This window comes from Halichoerus grypus, chromosome 3 (assembly GCF_964656455.1).
Source record: "Halichoerus grypus chromosome 3, mHalGry1.hap1.1, whole genome shotgun sequence".
Taxonomy (NCBI): Eukaryota; Metazoa; Chordata; class Mammalia; order Carnivora; family Phocidae; genus Halichoerus; species Halichoerus grypus.
Window position 1 is genome coordinate 122532126 of NC_135714.1, and position 15056 is coordinate 122547181.

The 15056-nt window shown below is 36.7% G+C and overlaps 1 protein-coding gene across 2 annotated transcripts in view; it reads left to right on the forward strand.

The window, feature by feature from the left end:
* Positions 1-15056, forward strand: part of GAB1 (GRB2 associated binding protein 1) — a 123650-nt gene that overhangs the window by 75451 nt on the left and 33143 nt on the right. For both annotated transcript variants that reach the window (XM_036068986.2, XM_036068988.2), the window contains exons 2-3: positions 1258-1552; positions 12144-12369. In XM_036068986.2, the coding sequence (XP_035924879.1) occupies positions 1258-1552; positions 12144-12369 (521 nt within the window). The remainder of the gene's footprint in view (positions 1-1257; positions 1553-12143; positions 12370-15056) is intronic.

A 15056-nucleotide genomic window follows, 5' to 3' on the forward strand; every position in this document is an offset into this window, starting at 1 on the left:
GGCTTTTTTCACTTAGCATCACGTCTCAAGATTCATCCATGTTATGGCATGTGTCAGATTTTTATTCCCTTTTAAGACTAAATAATATCCCATTATGTGTGTATACCACATTTTATTCATTTCTTCATTCAGCAGTGGACACTTGGGTTGCTTCTACCTTTCGACTGCTGTGGATAATGCTACTATAAACATGGTGTACAAATACCTGTTTGAGACCTGGCTTTCAATTCTCTTGGATATTTATTCACAACTGAAATCTTTGGAGGAACTGCCGTACCGTTTTCCATACCAGTTACATCATTTTGCATTCCCATCAGCAATGCACGATGGTTCCAGTTTCTGCCATCGTGGCCAACACTTGTTATTTTCTGCTTTTTTGATAACAGACATTCTAATGTGTATGAAGTTGTGTCTCATTGTGGGTTTGATTTCCATTTCTCTAAATGATAATGATGTTGAGCATCTTTTCATGTGCTTACTGGTCATTTACATATCTTTGGAGAATCTGTTCAAGTCCTTTGCCCATTTTTAAATTGGATTATTTATTTTTGTTGTTACCGAGTTGTAGGATTCTTTATTCTAGACGTTAATCTTTTATCAGATAAATTATTTGCAGATATTTTCTCTCATTCTATGAGTTGGCTTTTCACTCTATTGATCGAGTCTTTCAGTGTGTAAATTTTAAATTTTGATGTATACCTATTTTTGTGTGTGTTTCTTCTGCACCCTTAGTGTCATATCCAGTAGATCATTGCCAAATCTGATGTTATGAAGCTTTTCCCTGTTTTCTCCTAAGAGTTTTATAGTCTTAGCTCCTACGTTTAGGTCTTTGATGCATTTTGAGTTAATTTCTGTATGATGTAAAGAGTCCCAGATCCATTCTTTTGCATGTGGATACCCAGTTTTCCTGGTTCCATTTGTTGAAACCATTGCTTTTTTATATTTAGTAAAAACTACATCTTCCTTGTTGTCTTGATATTACATATCAATGTAATATCTTCTGATAACAATCAGTATCTTCTAGTCTTCTATTAGAAGGTCTAATAGAACATAATAAATACATATATATAGACATATTATTAAGTTAATTGAGGCATCAGTAAATTTTGCTGGAGTGGTAGATTATTCTGTGGAAACAAAACATGTATGTGACTTTCTCTAGACATTACATTTGTAAAATTGGTTTGATAAGTGTGCACTTTCTTGAAAAATTTCTGTCAAATTAATACTAGATGGATATTTTTGTTTTGTTCCCAGGCATGGAAGAGGAGATGGTTTGTGTTACGCAGTGGTCGCTTAACTGGAGATCCAGATGTCTTGGAATATTACAAAAATGATCATGCCAAGAAGCCTATCCGTATTATTGATTTAAACTTATGTCAGCAAGTTGATGCTGGATTGACGTTTAACAAAAAAGAGTTTGAAAACAGCTACATTTTTGATATCAACACCATTGACCGAATATTCTACTTAGTAGCAGACAGTGAGGAAGAGATGAATAAGTGGGTTCGTTGTATTTGTGACATCTGTGGGTTTAATCCTACAGAAGAAGGTAAGCTCAAGATTTTATTATTCCACCTGAGTTCTCCTTTATTACTGCATTTTTAGAACTGTTATAAAATTCTTTATTATTTCAATTACACAATATAATATTGTTTACCTTTTTATAATAGCTAACAAACAACATTTGGACAAAAAGCACTAAAGTCTTTAATCATTTTGGGGAGAAATTTTTTCTAGGTTTTAGGGGAGACTTAGCCATTGTGGGACCGTGTCTAAATAAATGTCTTGAAAAAAGGTGACAAGAAGACATACTTATTTAAGAGCATTTCTTGCATCTGTATATATCAAATTGAACCTTATAGCACTGCTGATATTTGACTGTTTTTCACCTATTAAAAGCATCATTTTCATGTGACTCAATTCTTCAGATGTTATCTTAAAAACTGTATTGGATTATGAAGCTAGGAAATAGCCAAGACGATTATCAATACCTATGAAAAGCAAATGACAATCAGTCACAAAACATGATGAACAAGTAACAAATGAGTTTGCTTAACACAGAGGTCCTAAAAAGAGCAAGGAGGGAGAGGAGGCTCAAGGTTTGGATAAGCTTAGTGAAGAAAAGCTTCTCAGGTAAACTCTAGGCTTTTGAAGGAAGTAGTATTTCTACATAAGTGAAAAAAAGGGATACAAAACCCTCTAGACTTAGGGGCAAGGGAGAGAAACGACCTGGAGGTGGAACAGCATTCCACGTGACTGGAGCAGGGGGCTGTGAATGATAAAGGCAGGGGGAGAGTTGCTTGAGGAGCTGAGATTTGGAGTGCCTGTCCTGGGAAGAGCTGAGTGGGTAGAGGTCTCATGAAGAATTTTACAGGTGGAATTCCTCTTCAGGTGCTTTTATATAGCTTTCCTGACCACTTAGTCCCTGTCCACTTCTCTGCTTCTCTTCCATTTATAACAAACACCTATCTAGGGGACTCCAACACACATTTAGGTTCGTAAAGCCAAAAATCAGAAATAAAGGCGGTCTGAGGTCTTTGACCTTACTGTCTTCATGGTTATACTCACATTTACAGTGTGCATTTCCAAATATCTATATTTAGGAGTGCCGGAGGTTCAGTGAGGGCTGGAAAAATTGCATCAACAGTCAACATCAAGTTTTGGATTGAAGTGAAAGAGCAATCATCTCTAATTAGCTCAGGTCAGCCTGCTGCTTCCTTTCTGGCCAGTCAGCGGCCCACAAGAAGAAGCCTTCCAGGACTGGGATTGGCCCAGTGGGGCGGGGAAACCCCTTGGCGAGGGAATCCACAATCCTGAGGGGGCAGCACTGAGACAGGAAAGGAGGCATCCAGTTTAGACAGGAGGTGGCTAATGAGCTAGAGCTTTTCAACAGAACTCTAGTGATTAAAAGCCTCAAGAAATTGTTTCACATGTGGAATTAAGGCTTTGGGGGTTTTTGTGAAGTACTAAATATGTTCACATTTTAAGTGGGTGTGGGGGTATTACTTCTAACTCCAGTTAAACTCCTTTCTTTTCTTCTTGCATATATAGTCTATATTTGAGTACAGTGGAGGATTTTAAAGTTAAAGTCACAAATGAGATAGGTCTCTAGTGGTTACTTAACGACCACTCAGTAATGATAATTTTTGGATTAAAATACTACATTAGGCTCATGATGTAATGGATTTTCAGTTAAAATAATTTAAGTCATTGTATACTCTTTGGGTTGATGATGTTCTTTTGCCTGCTACCTTTTCAGTTTAGAATTTGTTTTTAGTGACATAAAAGTAGACTTCTGTCCTCATCGGTTGCCTGTATCGATTCTGTTGGTCTGAAAGACTGAGTAGTAGGTGTTCTTCCATCTCTCTTTGTTTTCTATATAATTCTCCTAAATATAATTAACAAAGGAAATGAGATACCCTCCTAGAGGAGATACATTCTTCAGTCAAGGAATGGTCTAATTTTTGGAAGCCCATTCAGGGGTGGGTAGAGTTGAGGACCCCCCCCAAATAAGAATTTCGAATGCACAAGTATCTGAGATTAACTTTGCAAGTTTCAAGGCATGAAGTCTGGTCCATTTGTCCACCTTAGGATGACTCTCATCATCTGAGAGTTTGATGAGCACCCAGTCATCTCTGGAAAGAAGGAAAGTTTTGTTTGCTTTAGAAAATTGATTCATTAATTTACCAAATTATTGAATTTGCCAACACTCAACTAAGCTTTGGACATTCGTTTAACCTACATATTATTAGGTGACAGTTAGGGAGACCGATGGCAAACATTATAGACATGGAACTGAGTGAGCATCTAGTGGGGAAGGAGTCATACCCATAATAATTCATTACAGTTGGTGAGTGCAAGATACATAATATACGTGTGTGTATGTGTGTGTATATACATATACACACACCCATATATGTATGTATATATATACATATATATGTGTATATATATGGTGTATAATCATACTTTACAATGCATTAAAGTATGATTATGTGCATATATTAAAGTATGATACTGTAAGACTGTGTTAATACAGTTCTTGCCCTCATAGAGCTTATAGTCAGTCTAATAGACACAGGCAAATACTCTAGGAATAAGTGTTCTGGTAAAGAAGAAATAACACAGATAGCAGCTAATTTAAGAAGGTGAGGAAAAGTCTAGGTAGTTTTAAATGGTTCTGTGACTGCAGCTGATAATGTACTAAGAAGTTTATTTTGTACTTAGTGGAACATTTTCATTGATATTGGTGGTCAGAATCAGTCACAATGTCTATTTTTCACTTTATAAACTTAGTAATATAGGAAGGAGGACAAACTCCCAAATCCTTTTAAAACAGATAAAGTATATTTGCCTTGAATGAAACTCTCAACTTGTAAATGTTCTATCTTCACAATATCAATAAAGGGAGAGGTTGTAAGAAAACTAATAGTATTATTAGTCAAATTTGATATATGTAATGAGTTGGTTACCAACAACAGCTGTGCTAATCATAACTCATTTTTTATCGCTTCATTAAAACAAGCCACTAAGTAAGGGGGCGCCTGGGTGGCTCAGTCAGTTAAGCGGCTGCCTTCGGCTCAGGTCATGATCCCAGAATCCTGGGATCGAGCCCCACATCGGGTTCCTTCCTCAGCGGGGAGCCTGCCTCTTGCTCTCCCTCTGCTTGCCACTCCCCCTGCTTGTGCTCTCCCTCTCTCTATCTCTATCAAATAAATAAATAAAATCTTTAAAAAAAAAACAAAAAAACAAAAAAAAACACAAGCCACTAAGGACTTCAGTTGGCCAGTGCTTTCTAAATGTAGTTTACGAGCTATATCTAAACGCAACTGCATTTGTTTTTTAAATTCTACAATATAGATTTTTTACAAGTTCATCCTGGCCTTCTCCTCAATAGCTACAATCAGAAATATCTTACTCTGATGTTGAAGACTTGAGCTTCTCATAAATCATAAAGTTGTAAATAAATCAGTAAGTCCTAAATCAGTGAAAGATGAACAGTCCTTCATTGTGTAGTATCAAGGTGCCACAAAAATATTTTATTCTATAATTTTGATTTTTCATGCATAGTAGCAAAACTGCAAAAAGGCTTTAAAGTTAACCGCTGTATTTTCTCTATTCATTTGTAGTAGCTGACTTTGCTAGATGCCTTTTAAAAAAAAATCCACACATTTAAAGATTTGTACCAAATTCTGAACTGCAGAGAACTGCTATTATCCTTTGTGATCACGTTTGTACAGTTTAATATGACAAGATAAATATCAAAATGTCTGAGTTCTTCCATTTACTTTACCACCTGCTTTATATTCTCTTGCTTCCAAATAGATCTTCCCACCAATCACTAAATAATAGATGTTTTTGTTTTTACCTAGATCTGTCCCCGGAGCCCTGTGCTGTTCCCATTTCAGAGTTGAGTATGCTCTCGCTCTTGGCTTAAAACTAATGACACGAAACCATTTTTCACTCTACTCGTGTCAGGCTAGATGTGGGAAGAAATATCCTATGCTTGGATATTACAGTCTGAGAAAATAACTATCCACAGTCCCTAGGAGAATAACTAGTTTTTGCTGAAAACAAAAGGAAAGGGGAAAAATCTGACCTGTGTTTTGATTCCAGGAACCTCTCAAAATATCGTTACCATGTTATTTCCGCTGCCCCAGGTGACCACTGCTATTATTGAATACTCAGAATGCTGGCAAGCTGAATCTGTTTTTAAATTCTAGCTCATTGAACTATGTGCGGTTCCTATGAATGCTTTTATTTAGCAGATTTGAGGGTAGAAACTAATTTCTTTTGTTTTTCTTGGAAATGTGCAGATTTATTTTTGTTTCTACACCAAGGTGGAAGCTGTTAAATCTGCTAAACAAGTGCCAGGAAACACAGCCTAAAGGCTCTAAACAGCTAACTAACTTGGCGCAAAGGCTCCTGGTCTAATTTCAGGGTGCAAGATTAGAAAGTTGCCTTTATCAGTCAGTTGAGTTGCTTTTCTCAGAATGCCCAGGTAATAGTAGCTTAAAAAAAATAGTGCTTCTCTATTTGATATCCTTCCCTTTAGAAAAGTAGGTAAGCTAATGTAAGAATGTGCATATCTTCCCTTTCCTGTAAAGCGGTGCTTCTTAACTAGAGAACTTTTAAATTTCTTTTTATTTACTTTTTTATTCAGGTATAACTTACTACTATGGAAGGTTCAGATCTTAAGTATACAGTTCAGTATAGTTTTATATATCCATCTCTATCTACATATGGAAACAGAAGTCTGTGTACCTGCTGCTCAGATCAAGAAGTAGAACATTTCCAGCCCCCTAGAAGGCTTTTTCATTCTTTTTCCCAGTAAAAACCCAGAAAAAAAGCCCAAACGTAACTATGATTTTGCTTTATAACCAGAGATTAGTTTTGCCTATACATGAACTTCGTATAAATAAAACCACTGAATCTGGCTTCTTTTTTCCAATAGAAGTCTGTGAGATTTATCCATGTAGCATGTAGTGGGAGTTCTTCATCTTCTGTAGCATTCCGTTGTGTGAATAGATCCCAAATTACGGATCTCTTTGAATGTTGATGGGCATTTGGGTTGTTTCTAGTTTTTAATGCAAATAAAGCTACTGTGAGCTGTGCTATATATGTATCTTTTGATGGACATGAACACTTAGTTCTTGTGGGTGTGTACCCATGGGTGGAATCCCTACATCATAGGTTATGTACCATTTGTTTTCCTACCAGCCATGTAGGAGACTTCCAGGTACACTACATTCTCACTTCATTTGGTATTGTCAGTCATTAATTTTAGCCATTCTAGTGAATGTGTAGTGGTGTCTCATTGTGGTTTTAATGTGCATTTTCCTGAGGACCAGTTCAACCAGAGCGTTTATACGGTTTTTGTTTTGTTTTCTTACACATTTTCAAGGTATTGAGATATTGATTCATCGAGTCTCCTGAGATGGGGCTCAGGCACCTAAAACTCTGAAAAAGTGATTCTGATGCCATGACAGTTCTGGATAAGAATTAAGGCATTTTCGGCATTTCCTAAGGGTTTACTTTTAAAGTCTCCCAAGAATATTTGTACGACCTGTTAAGGAGATAATCATGACAAATAAGATAAAAAAATTTTCTATTTGAAACACATTAAATAGATTGGGCTATGATTAAAGATCTTCAATTTCTGATTAAATAAATTGAAGAAATTGCAGGTTGCTTCACTGAAAATTGCAACTACTGCTCTTTCTTGTTTGTATCCATTTGTTAGATTTACCTTAACAAAATGTTCTTCTATGAAAAGTGGTGTGTTCAGAAATGAGAAGATGGTTACTTGAGCCTCAATGATAATGATACTCTTTGTGGGTAGAGTCTTATTTGGTGAGTTAATTAGACATACATCCAATCAAAATGCTTCTCCTGACAAAAAAGAAATTCTACAACAGACCAGGTAAATTAGTAATCAATAGAAACAGAATAACCCTGACCTGTTTACCTTTAATTATGAACGTAAAGGTAAAATTTTTGTAGTAGAAACCCAAAAATATCCTATCAGCAAATGTAGCCCATCTCAAGAGACAAGGATCTCATCTGGTCTCCTGACAAGGACATGAGCAACACCTCAGTTTTATTACCACATGGTAGATAGAGTATGGCAGTAGTTATAAAATCAGAGAACCTGTCACATTAACTTTGAAATATTCTCCTTACCAAGGAGAAGGAGTAGAATTGCTTCCCTGGGCTTAAGCTCTTATACCTTTTGGTATGTGTGTGTATATATACGTGTGTGTGTGTGTGTGTGTGTGTGTGTGTGTGTGTGTGTGTGTGTAGATGTATTATTTTGAATGTTTAGAGGCATTATCTGGGCACCCCAACTCGTGTGTGGGACACTAACACCACCAGGGCATTATGGTTCCAAACAGGATAAAACTGTGCATTAAGCTAGGGATCTTGTGGACCAACTTATTATTTGTGGTTCTCCTCACATCATAATTTGCTTCTCTTCACTGAAAGCTGGCTTACTTTACCAGTACTTATTAGCTTTCTTAGTAAAATTCAATTAAGAATTTGCTCTAGCAACTCATTAAGCCTTTAATGGTTGCTAATTATACTCTTTATGCCTTTTGAATTAAGAGACAGGGAATAATTTTACACACATAAGCAAACCCTAAACTGATATTTGGTTCTCAGAAAGTTGATACCAGCATTACTTAGAGCAGCAGTAAGTTAGAAACCTAGGTGAGGCAGAAAGCAACAAACGTGGCTGCTCAACTACTCCTCGGGTAGAATGAGGCAAATCACATGCCTTTATAAAGTGAAATAGAAGTTTCTTTTTTCACACCAGTTGGTTAACTTTGACCAGAACTTTTATATTAAGGCATATTTAGACACACTGCAATGCTTGCATTAAAATATGCAGAGCTGACAAATAGGAGTATGAGTAAAATAATCCCAAAGACTAAAACTTTGAAGGCAGGGCATTATCTGAGCCAAAGTGGTAGAGCAGTGTTCCCTTCCCTCTTTTTTATTTATTTTTAAAGATTTTATTTATTTATTTATTTGACAGAGAGAGACACAGCGAGAGAGGGAACACAAGCAGGGGGGAGTGGGAGAGGGAGAAGCAGGCTTCCCGCCGAGCAGGGAGCCCAAAGCGGGGCTCGATCCCAGGACTCTGGGATCATGACCTGAGCCACCCAGGCACCCCATCCCTTCCCTCTTAAAGTCCTTTGTATGCCATGTTGTTTGGAATGGTTGGGCTTGCTTTTCATGGCTCTGTGAAGGTCTTTTCTTTGGTGAGCTTGCTTGTGAACATAATGGAAATTCTCTCTAGTTCTTGCCTCTTAGAAGTAGATGTAAGCCTTCCCATATTGTGATTGAGATATTATATATTTTTGGATGGAGCTCTTAAGAGTATATTATACTAAGTGAAATAAGTCAGGCAGAGAAAGACAAATACCATATGATCTCACTCAAAACAGATGATCATATGGAAAGGGAGAGAGGGAAACAAACCATAAGAGACTCTTAAAGATAGAAAACTGAGGGGTGATGGGCGGAGGTTGGTTGGGGGTGGGCTAGATGGGTGGTAGATGTTAAAGAGGGCACTTATTGTTGTATGTATATGATGAATCACTGAATTCTACTCCAGAAACCAATATTGCACTGTATGTTAACTAAAATTAAAAAATATATATGAAGCTCCGCACCACCGCCTTCACTGTGTAAGGACATGTAATAGCACGAAAGTAGAAATGGCATTAATGTCTATGAGTCACAAAATAGAATAATAAATTGTAAAATATATTCATTGATAAAGCACTCGCTCAATGTTAAATGCAATTAAATTCATCTGTATTCCTAGGGCATGAGCTCCAGATACCAGAAATAGTGAAGAACAAAAGGACTTTAAAAATAATGCATCTTGTATAACATATCTATTTTAATTTCAAGAAAACACTAACAAGGACCAAAAAAAAAAAGGAACCTTTGAATCCCTGTCTTTTTCTTCTTTTTTTCCAGAAATTGAGAGGATCTTTCATCTATAAAGAGGGTAAAAAAATACTTTAGTCATTCACAGGTGGGAGAAATGGAAGTTTAAAAATGAGATGGTCCCATTGTGTTAATAAAACAAGTCAGACAAATGTGATCACCTGGCTGGGTGATTCTTTTTGGTTAATTTAGTGTATAGCTATATTATTTAAAATAAAAAAACATTTAAAGGAAAAGTGTATCTATAAAAACAGCCACCTGGAAAACTTACTTTAGGAGTTACACTGGAAAATTAGAATTCTCATACTGTTTTATGTAGTGATGTATTTCCAGTGTTGAGTTTCATTTTATTTTGGCCAAAACTAAAAATTGAATGTGATCGTACAATTTTACCACACCTCTACGGTACAAAAAGGAGAAATATGTAAAATATATTTGTGAATACAGCCTGTAGGATACAATAAGTGCTTTCTGACCACTCTGCTCTTTTTTTTTTCTCCTCAATGTTGTGTATGTTTTTACGAAAGCTTTTCTTTAAAAGTTAAATATTTTTCATAGTTCTATTAAGTTTAACAAGCCACAAGGATTTACTGAGTCACTGGTTAATCTAGGGCCTTTATATCCCCTTAAATAAATCTTTTAGATTTGTAATTAGTTCAAAACAGTAAAACATTATTTCATAGAGTATGTTATATATACTATTTATAATCATCTGTTAGACATAATGAGATATTTATGAGTTCCCACTGAAATTATGGCATTATGTCGTATAAATGTCCCCCCAAAAATATTTTTCTTTTCTCACCATTTTCTTTCCTCACCTTTCATAAGTGAGAAAGAATTAACTAATTAACTCCTGGCATTAAGTGTTAGATTTTATTAGATGAGCTTGTGACATTGCATGCAGCATAACTGATAAAAATGTTAGAAATTAGCACAACTTCTATTTACTCAGGCCAAACTTTCCAACTGAAAGAAGTCTTTAAACATAATTAGCATCTAGTAGGACTCACATATTTCTTAAGGAGCAAATTCCAAACTGCACATTCAGTTGAATGGGTCTTGAAGGTTGGGGAGTGCCCCTGGCCTCTTCCAACAGGACATAGAGAAAGTGCTCAGTGAGTTTGCGCTGGGTGAATGAAATCCTTTTGAGCATCTACAACATGTAGGGCAAACTATCACATAGGAGTTCTGATCCTTTTTGTTTGTTTTGGGGAACCACAAATAAAGATAAACTTATATTTAGCCATACTAATACGTTATTATTCAAGCTTAACAATTATGATATGAGCTTCTTTGCCTAGGAAGAAGAGTCATAAAATACAAACTACATAAATTTAGCTGGGGTGCATATACAAATATTAAAGTTGAATACATGAAGACATTATCAAAAGCATATGGACTTACTCTGGTATCTAGAGAAGCTAGAGCTGACATGTAGCTCCTCCCTGGTAATCTAACAGGCCAGATGACCTGCATTTGATTTTATGTGATAGAACATATTAAGTCCTTTACCACTTTTTATTGTCTTTTAGGGAATGTTTTGTTATAAAAATCTCAGTTTCAACCCAGGCTTTTCTGTTCTAACATAGACAGTAAACAAATTTGCTTATTCATATATGAGCATTTATCTTTTTCTGGATGTATAGTCTTGTATTCCTAACCAGACCAACAGAGAATTTTTCTTCCAGGCTCTTCAAAATTTACTTGGTTGTGTCAGTGATTACAGTGGGATTTTATCTCTCAGTTTTCAACTTGTTTTCAAATTACTTCGCTCTAAACAATTTAGGTAGTTTCATATGTCTTTTCAGAACATTGTTAAGTGCTTAATAAATTATTCCTTTACTTGCTGTCCATGAAAATATTACGGAAATCCAGTAAATGGCACTTGAGGCTATGAGCTGAGGGAAGAAGAGATGTCTTAAAAAAAAGCTCTTTCCCTGAACATGAATCCCACAATTAGAACTATTTCTCCTTAGTCTGCTGAGGAAGTAGAAAGAAAAGAATGAACAGCAAAATAAAGATGAGACAAAGAGGTGATGCTTGTGCCTGTAGACGCCACATAACAAGATGGGCCTCCTTGGAAAGTTGGCTTGGCTTGGGAAACACTTCGGTTTTTTGTTTTGTTTTGTTTTAAAATTTTATTTATTTGTTAGAGAGTGCCCACGAGAGCGATGGGAAGGGGCAGAGGGAGAGACAGAATCCTCAAGCAGACTCCCTGCTGAGCACAGAGCCCAACACAGGGCTCAATTCCAGGACGCTGAGATCATGACCTGAGCTGAAACCAAGAGTTAGACGCTTAACTGACTGAGCCACCCAGGTGCCCCGACTATATTTTTTATCGTGGAAAAAAATCTATCTCTTGTGCTAAGATTGTAGAACATCTTCATTGCCAGTAGCCTCAAAACTAAAGACTGTTTAAGACAAAGTTAACCATGGCTTTATGGTTAGAAAGCCTCTGGAAGAAAGAGCCCTACTCTTCACATGTCTTTGACAAGAGCCAATTATTTCCTGTATAAATCTTGCTATTTAGGTAGTATTTGTTTTAATTGACATTGTCATGGCTTATCATGCTTTTGTGTGTTTAAACAGTTTATCTCCAAACTTTGAAGTAGCTTTATTTAAGAAAAAATTCTTAGAATGGGATAGACAGTGATAGTTACATTTTGGTGTTGCAGATCCTGTGAAGCCACCTGGCAGCTCCGTACAAGCGCCGGTTGATTTACCTTTAGCTGTAAATACAGCACCACCATCCACCCAGGTGGATTCATCCTCCGCTGTTGCACCTCCTCCATATCAGCTAATTAACCTACCACCACACCTAGAAACCCTTGGCATCCAGGAGGATCCTCAAGACTACCTCTTGCTAATCAACTGTCAAAGCAAGAAGCCTGAACCCACCAGGTAAACCACAGATGCCTGTGTGTGCGTGGGGGGTGTGTGTGTGTGTGTGTGTGTATACATTTAGAAATCTTACCTTTAAACTTTTTCAATTCTGATTCGAAGGCTTAAAAGAAACCCAACTATATAGATTTATATTTTAGGCTTATTATATTTCAGGGTATATTCCTCTAACATTTCTGATATTCAGGAGATTTATGGGAGAAACATGTTCTCTACTATCTAGGCAAAGAACACTTGTACCTACAAGGCTCTTTTGGAAATCTGTCTCCTGTTTCATAGTCTTTGTTACAGACTCACAGTATTACTTGCTTAACAGATTTCACTGATTTATAAATGGTGATCTTGCTCCATTTCTTATGTGATTGTAAACCAGCCAAGGGTCATCTTTTGTTTCTGAAGAAGGAGAGGAATACCTACTACTAGAAGATTTTGAAAGCAAAACGATTCCATTGCAGTGAGTGTGTTGTGGTTGCTTTGGATCTGTGTGAGAAATTAATTATTCAGGTAAAATCCCAATATAGCAAATATTATGGGATATACAAATTGGGTTTTAGTGAAATTTGATGAAATCAAATATATTGCTAAAAACTAAAACTTTCCAATCGTCATACCTAGCAGTGAAGCAGAGCTTACTCTGACTTTATACATTTTTAAGTAGAAAGAAGCATGTGGATTTCAGTGCTTGCCCAAAGGTATCATAAAGCCTTTCCCAAATGCTTGGTTTCCCCATCATCTCCATTCCTGCTCCCTTCTTTCCTTCTAAGTTATATGATATTTTAATTTGATCATTCTTGTTATTTGCTGTTGAGTAATTGGAAGGCCTGAGGTAACAGTGAGAATTGGAGCCAGAAAATAAAGATCGGGGAGCCCGTTTCTACCATTAACAGCAGTGTGGCAACTAGTGATGTTGGGGATATTTACATCTTGATTTGCAATATATAAAAGTGGGAATGAATTGCATAGTAGATATGAAAGATATTTTTTAAACAGAATGATTGGATATTAAGCATTATTTTATTTTATAACAAAAAAGTTGTTGTTTTCATGGAGAAAGTGACTGTTACCGGGCTAAGATCATACGAAGTGCTTGTTCAATTTTTATACAGAATTTGTCAAGAACCACAGTTTAGTTGCTGTGAATTATTCCCTGAGGTATTGGAATACAAACATTCCAAAGTTGGGTTTCCGCATATTTGTTGTAATGGGATTTTACCTGTAAGAGCAAAAAAAGAAATCTTTTTATAAATCAACACTAGTTAATATCAAATTCTAACTTGATTTTGCTTGTTTGCTGTGAGTATTTAAAATTACACATTCGCAACTTTGTTACCTGTGCTACTAACTAAGATTTTATTTTATGGAGGTTCAGAATTATTTTTCAATATCAACTTTTTTAAAGCCAGCAGCTAAGTGACAGTTTTCAGTGCATTTTCTTTTTATATGGTATCTTTCATTGATCTCATTGGTATTACAGCTTTCCTGTTGTAGTAGAAATTATGCTCAGAGTCCTTGCTCAGACATATTTTGTATCTGTATTTTGCAGAAGTGACAGTTAATTGACAAATCTTTATGAAGTACCCACTGTGTGCCCACTCTTCTGCTAGGTGCTGTGAAGGTACAGACTAATTACATAAGATACAGCCGCCTCAGATACAGTCCCTTCAGAGTTTATAAGTGAAGCTTTTGAAGAAGTCAGAACATGCAAAAACGTTAAGTGTTTGTAGATGAAGTCAGGAGAATTGCCTTGCAAACTCTTATTCATCCTGCAGGACTCAGCTCAGGCATGTACTCGTCTAGAAAACATTCTCCCAAACTCCCAGGCTGGACTAAATGCCTGTCTGGGTTTTCTTAGCATCCTGGTTGGGCCTCCTAATCTGTGTTTTATCACAGAATTGGAAATAGCTTGATATTTTAATTTATTCTTCACTAAACTATAAGCCAGTCAAGGTCAGGGAACTTATTAGTCATTGTACTTCTAGCTTTTCTTAACTCACTTTTTTGAATTCAGTGAAGTGCAAATTTTAGAATATGTGTAGGTGCATTAGAAATTCTTAGAAGGGACAGTGCAAGTATTTTTAAGATGGAGGGTGAAATGCTTCAAAGGAGGAGTAGGATTTGAACTACACTGGTTGGTGAGAGAAAAGGACCCTGTCTTTTGCAATCTGCATAAAAATTTTTTTAAGGAAAGGCAAGGTAAGAGTGAGGGGTGGGAGGAAGCTAATGAGGAGGAGAGCTTGCCCGTAGTAGAGGTTCCACTGGGGGAGAGTAGGACATAAGATAGGGCATGCCAGATGGAGCCAGCGATGGTGGCCTCAGTACCAAGTGGAGTTGTTTGTGGGCTTTTTGTAGCTCCCACAGCCTGTTGGGACCCTTAAAAGGATTTTCTCCAAGTAGATGAGTGATACGAAAACCATGTTCTGAAAATGCTGACCTTACAGCAGCATAGCAGTGTGGTCCCTCGGGTTCATTGGAAAAAGGAGAGACTGGAGGAAAGAAGTCCGCTAGGACTTCTTAGCAGGGCTTAGTAGTGTGAATCATAGCAGAGACCCAGATCTGAACATGAGGTGGTGACAGTGGGAATAGAGAAGGGGAACAGTCACTTGGTTAGAAGAACTTGGTGCCTCGGTGGTGGAGATCAAAGAGAATGAATCAAAGCTGATAGCGTTTTGAGCCTCGAGATTCTGGAT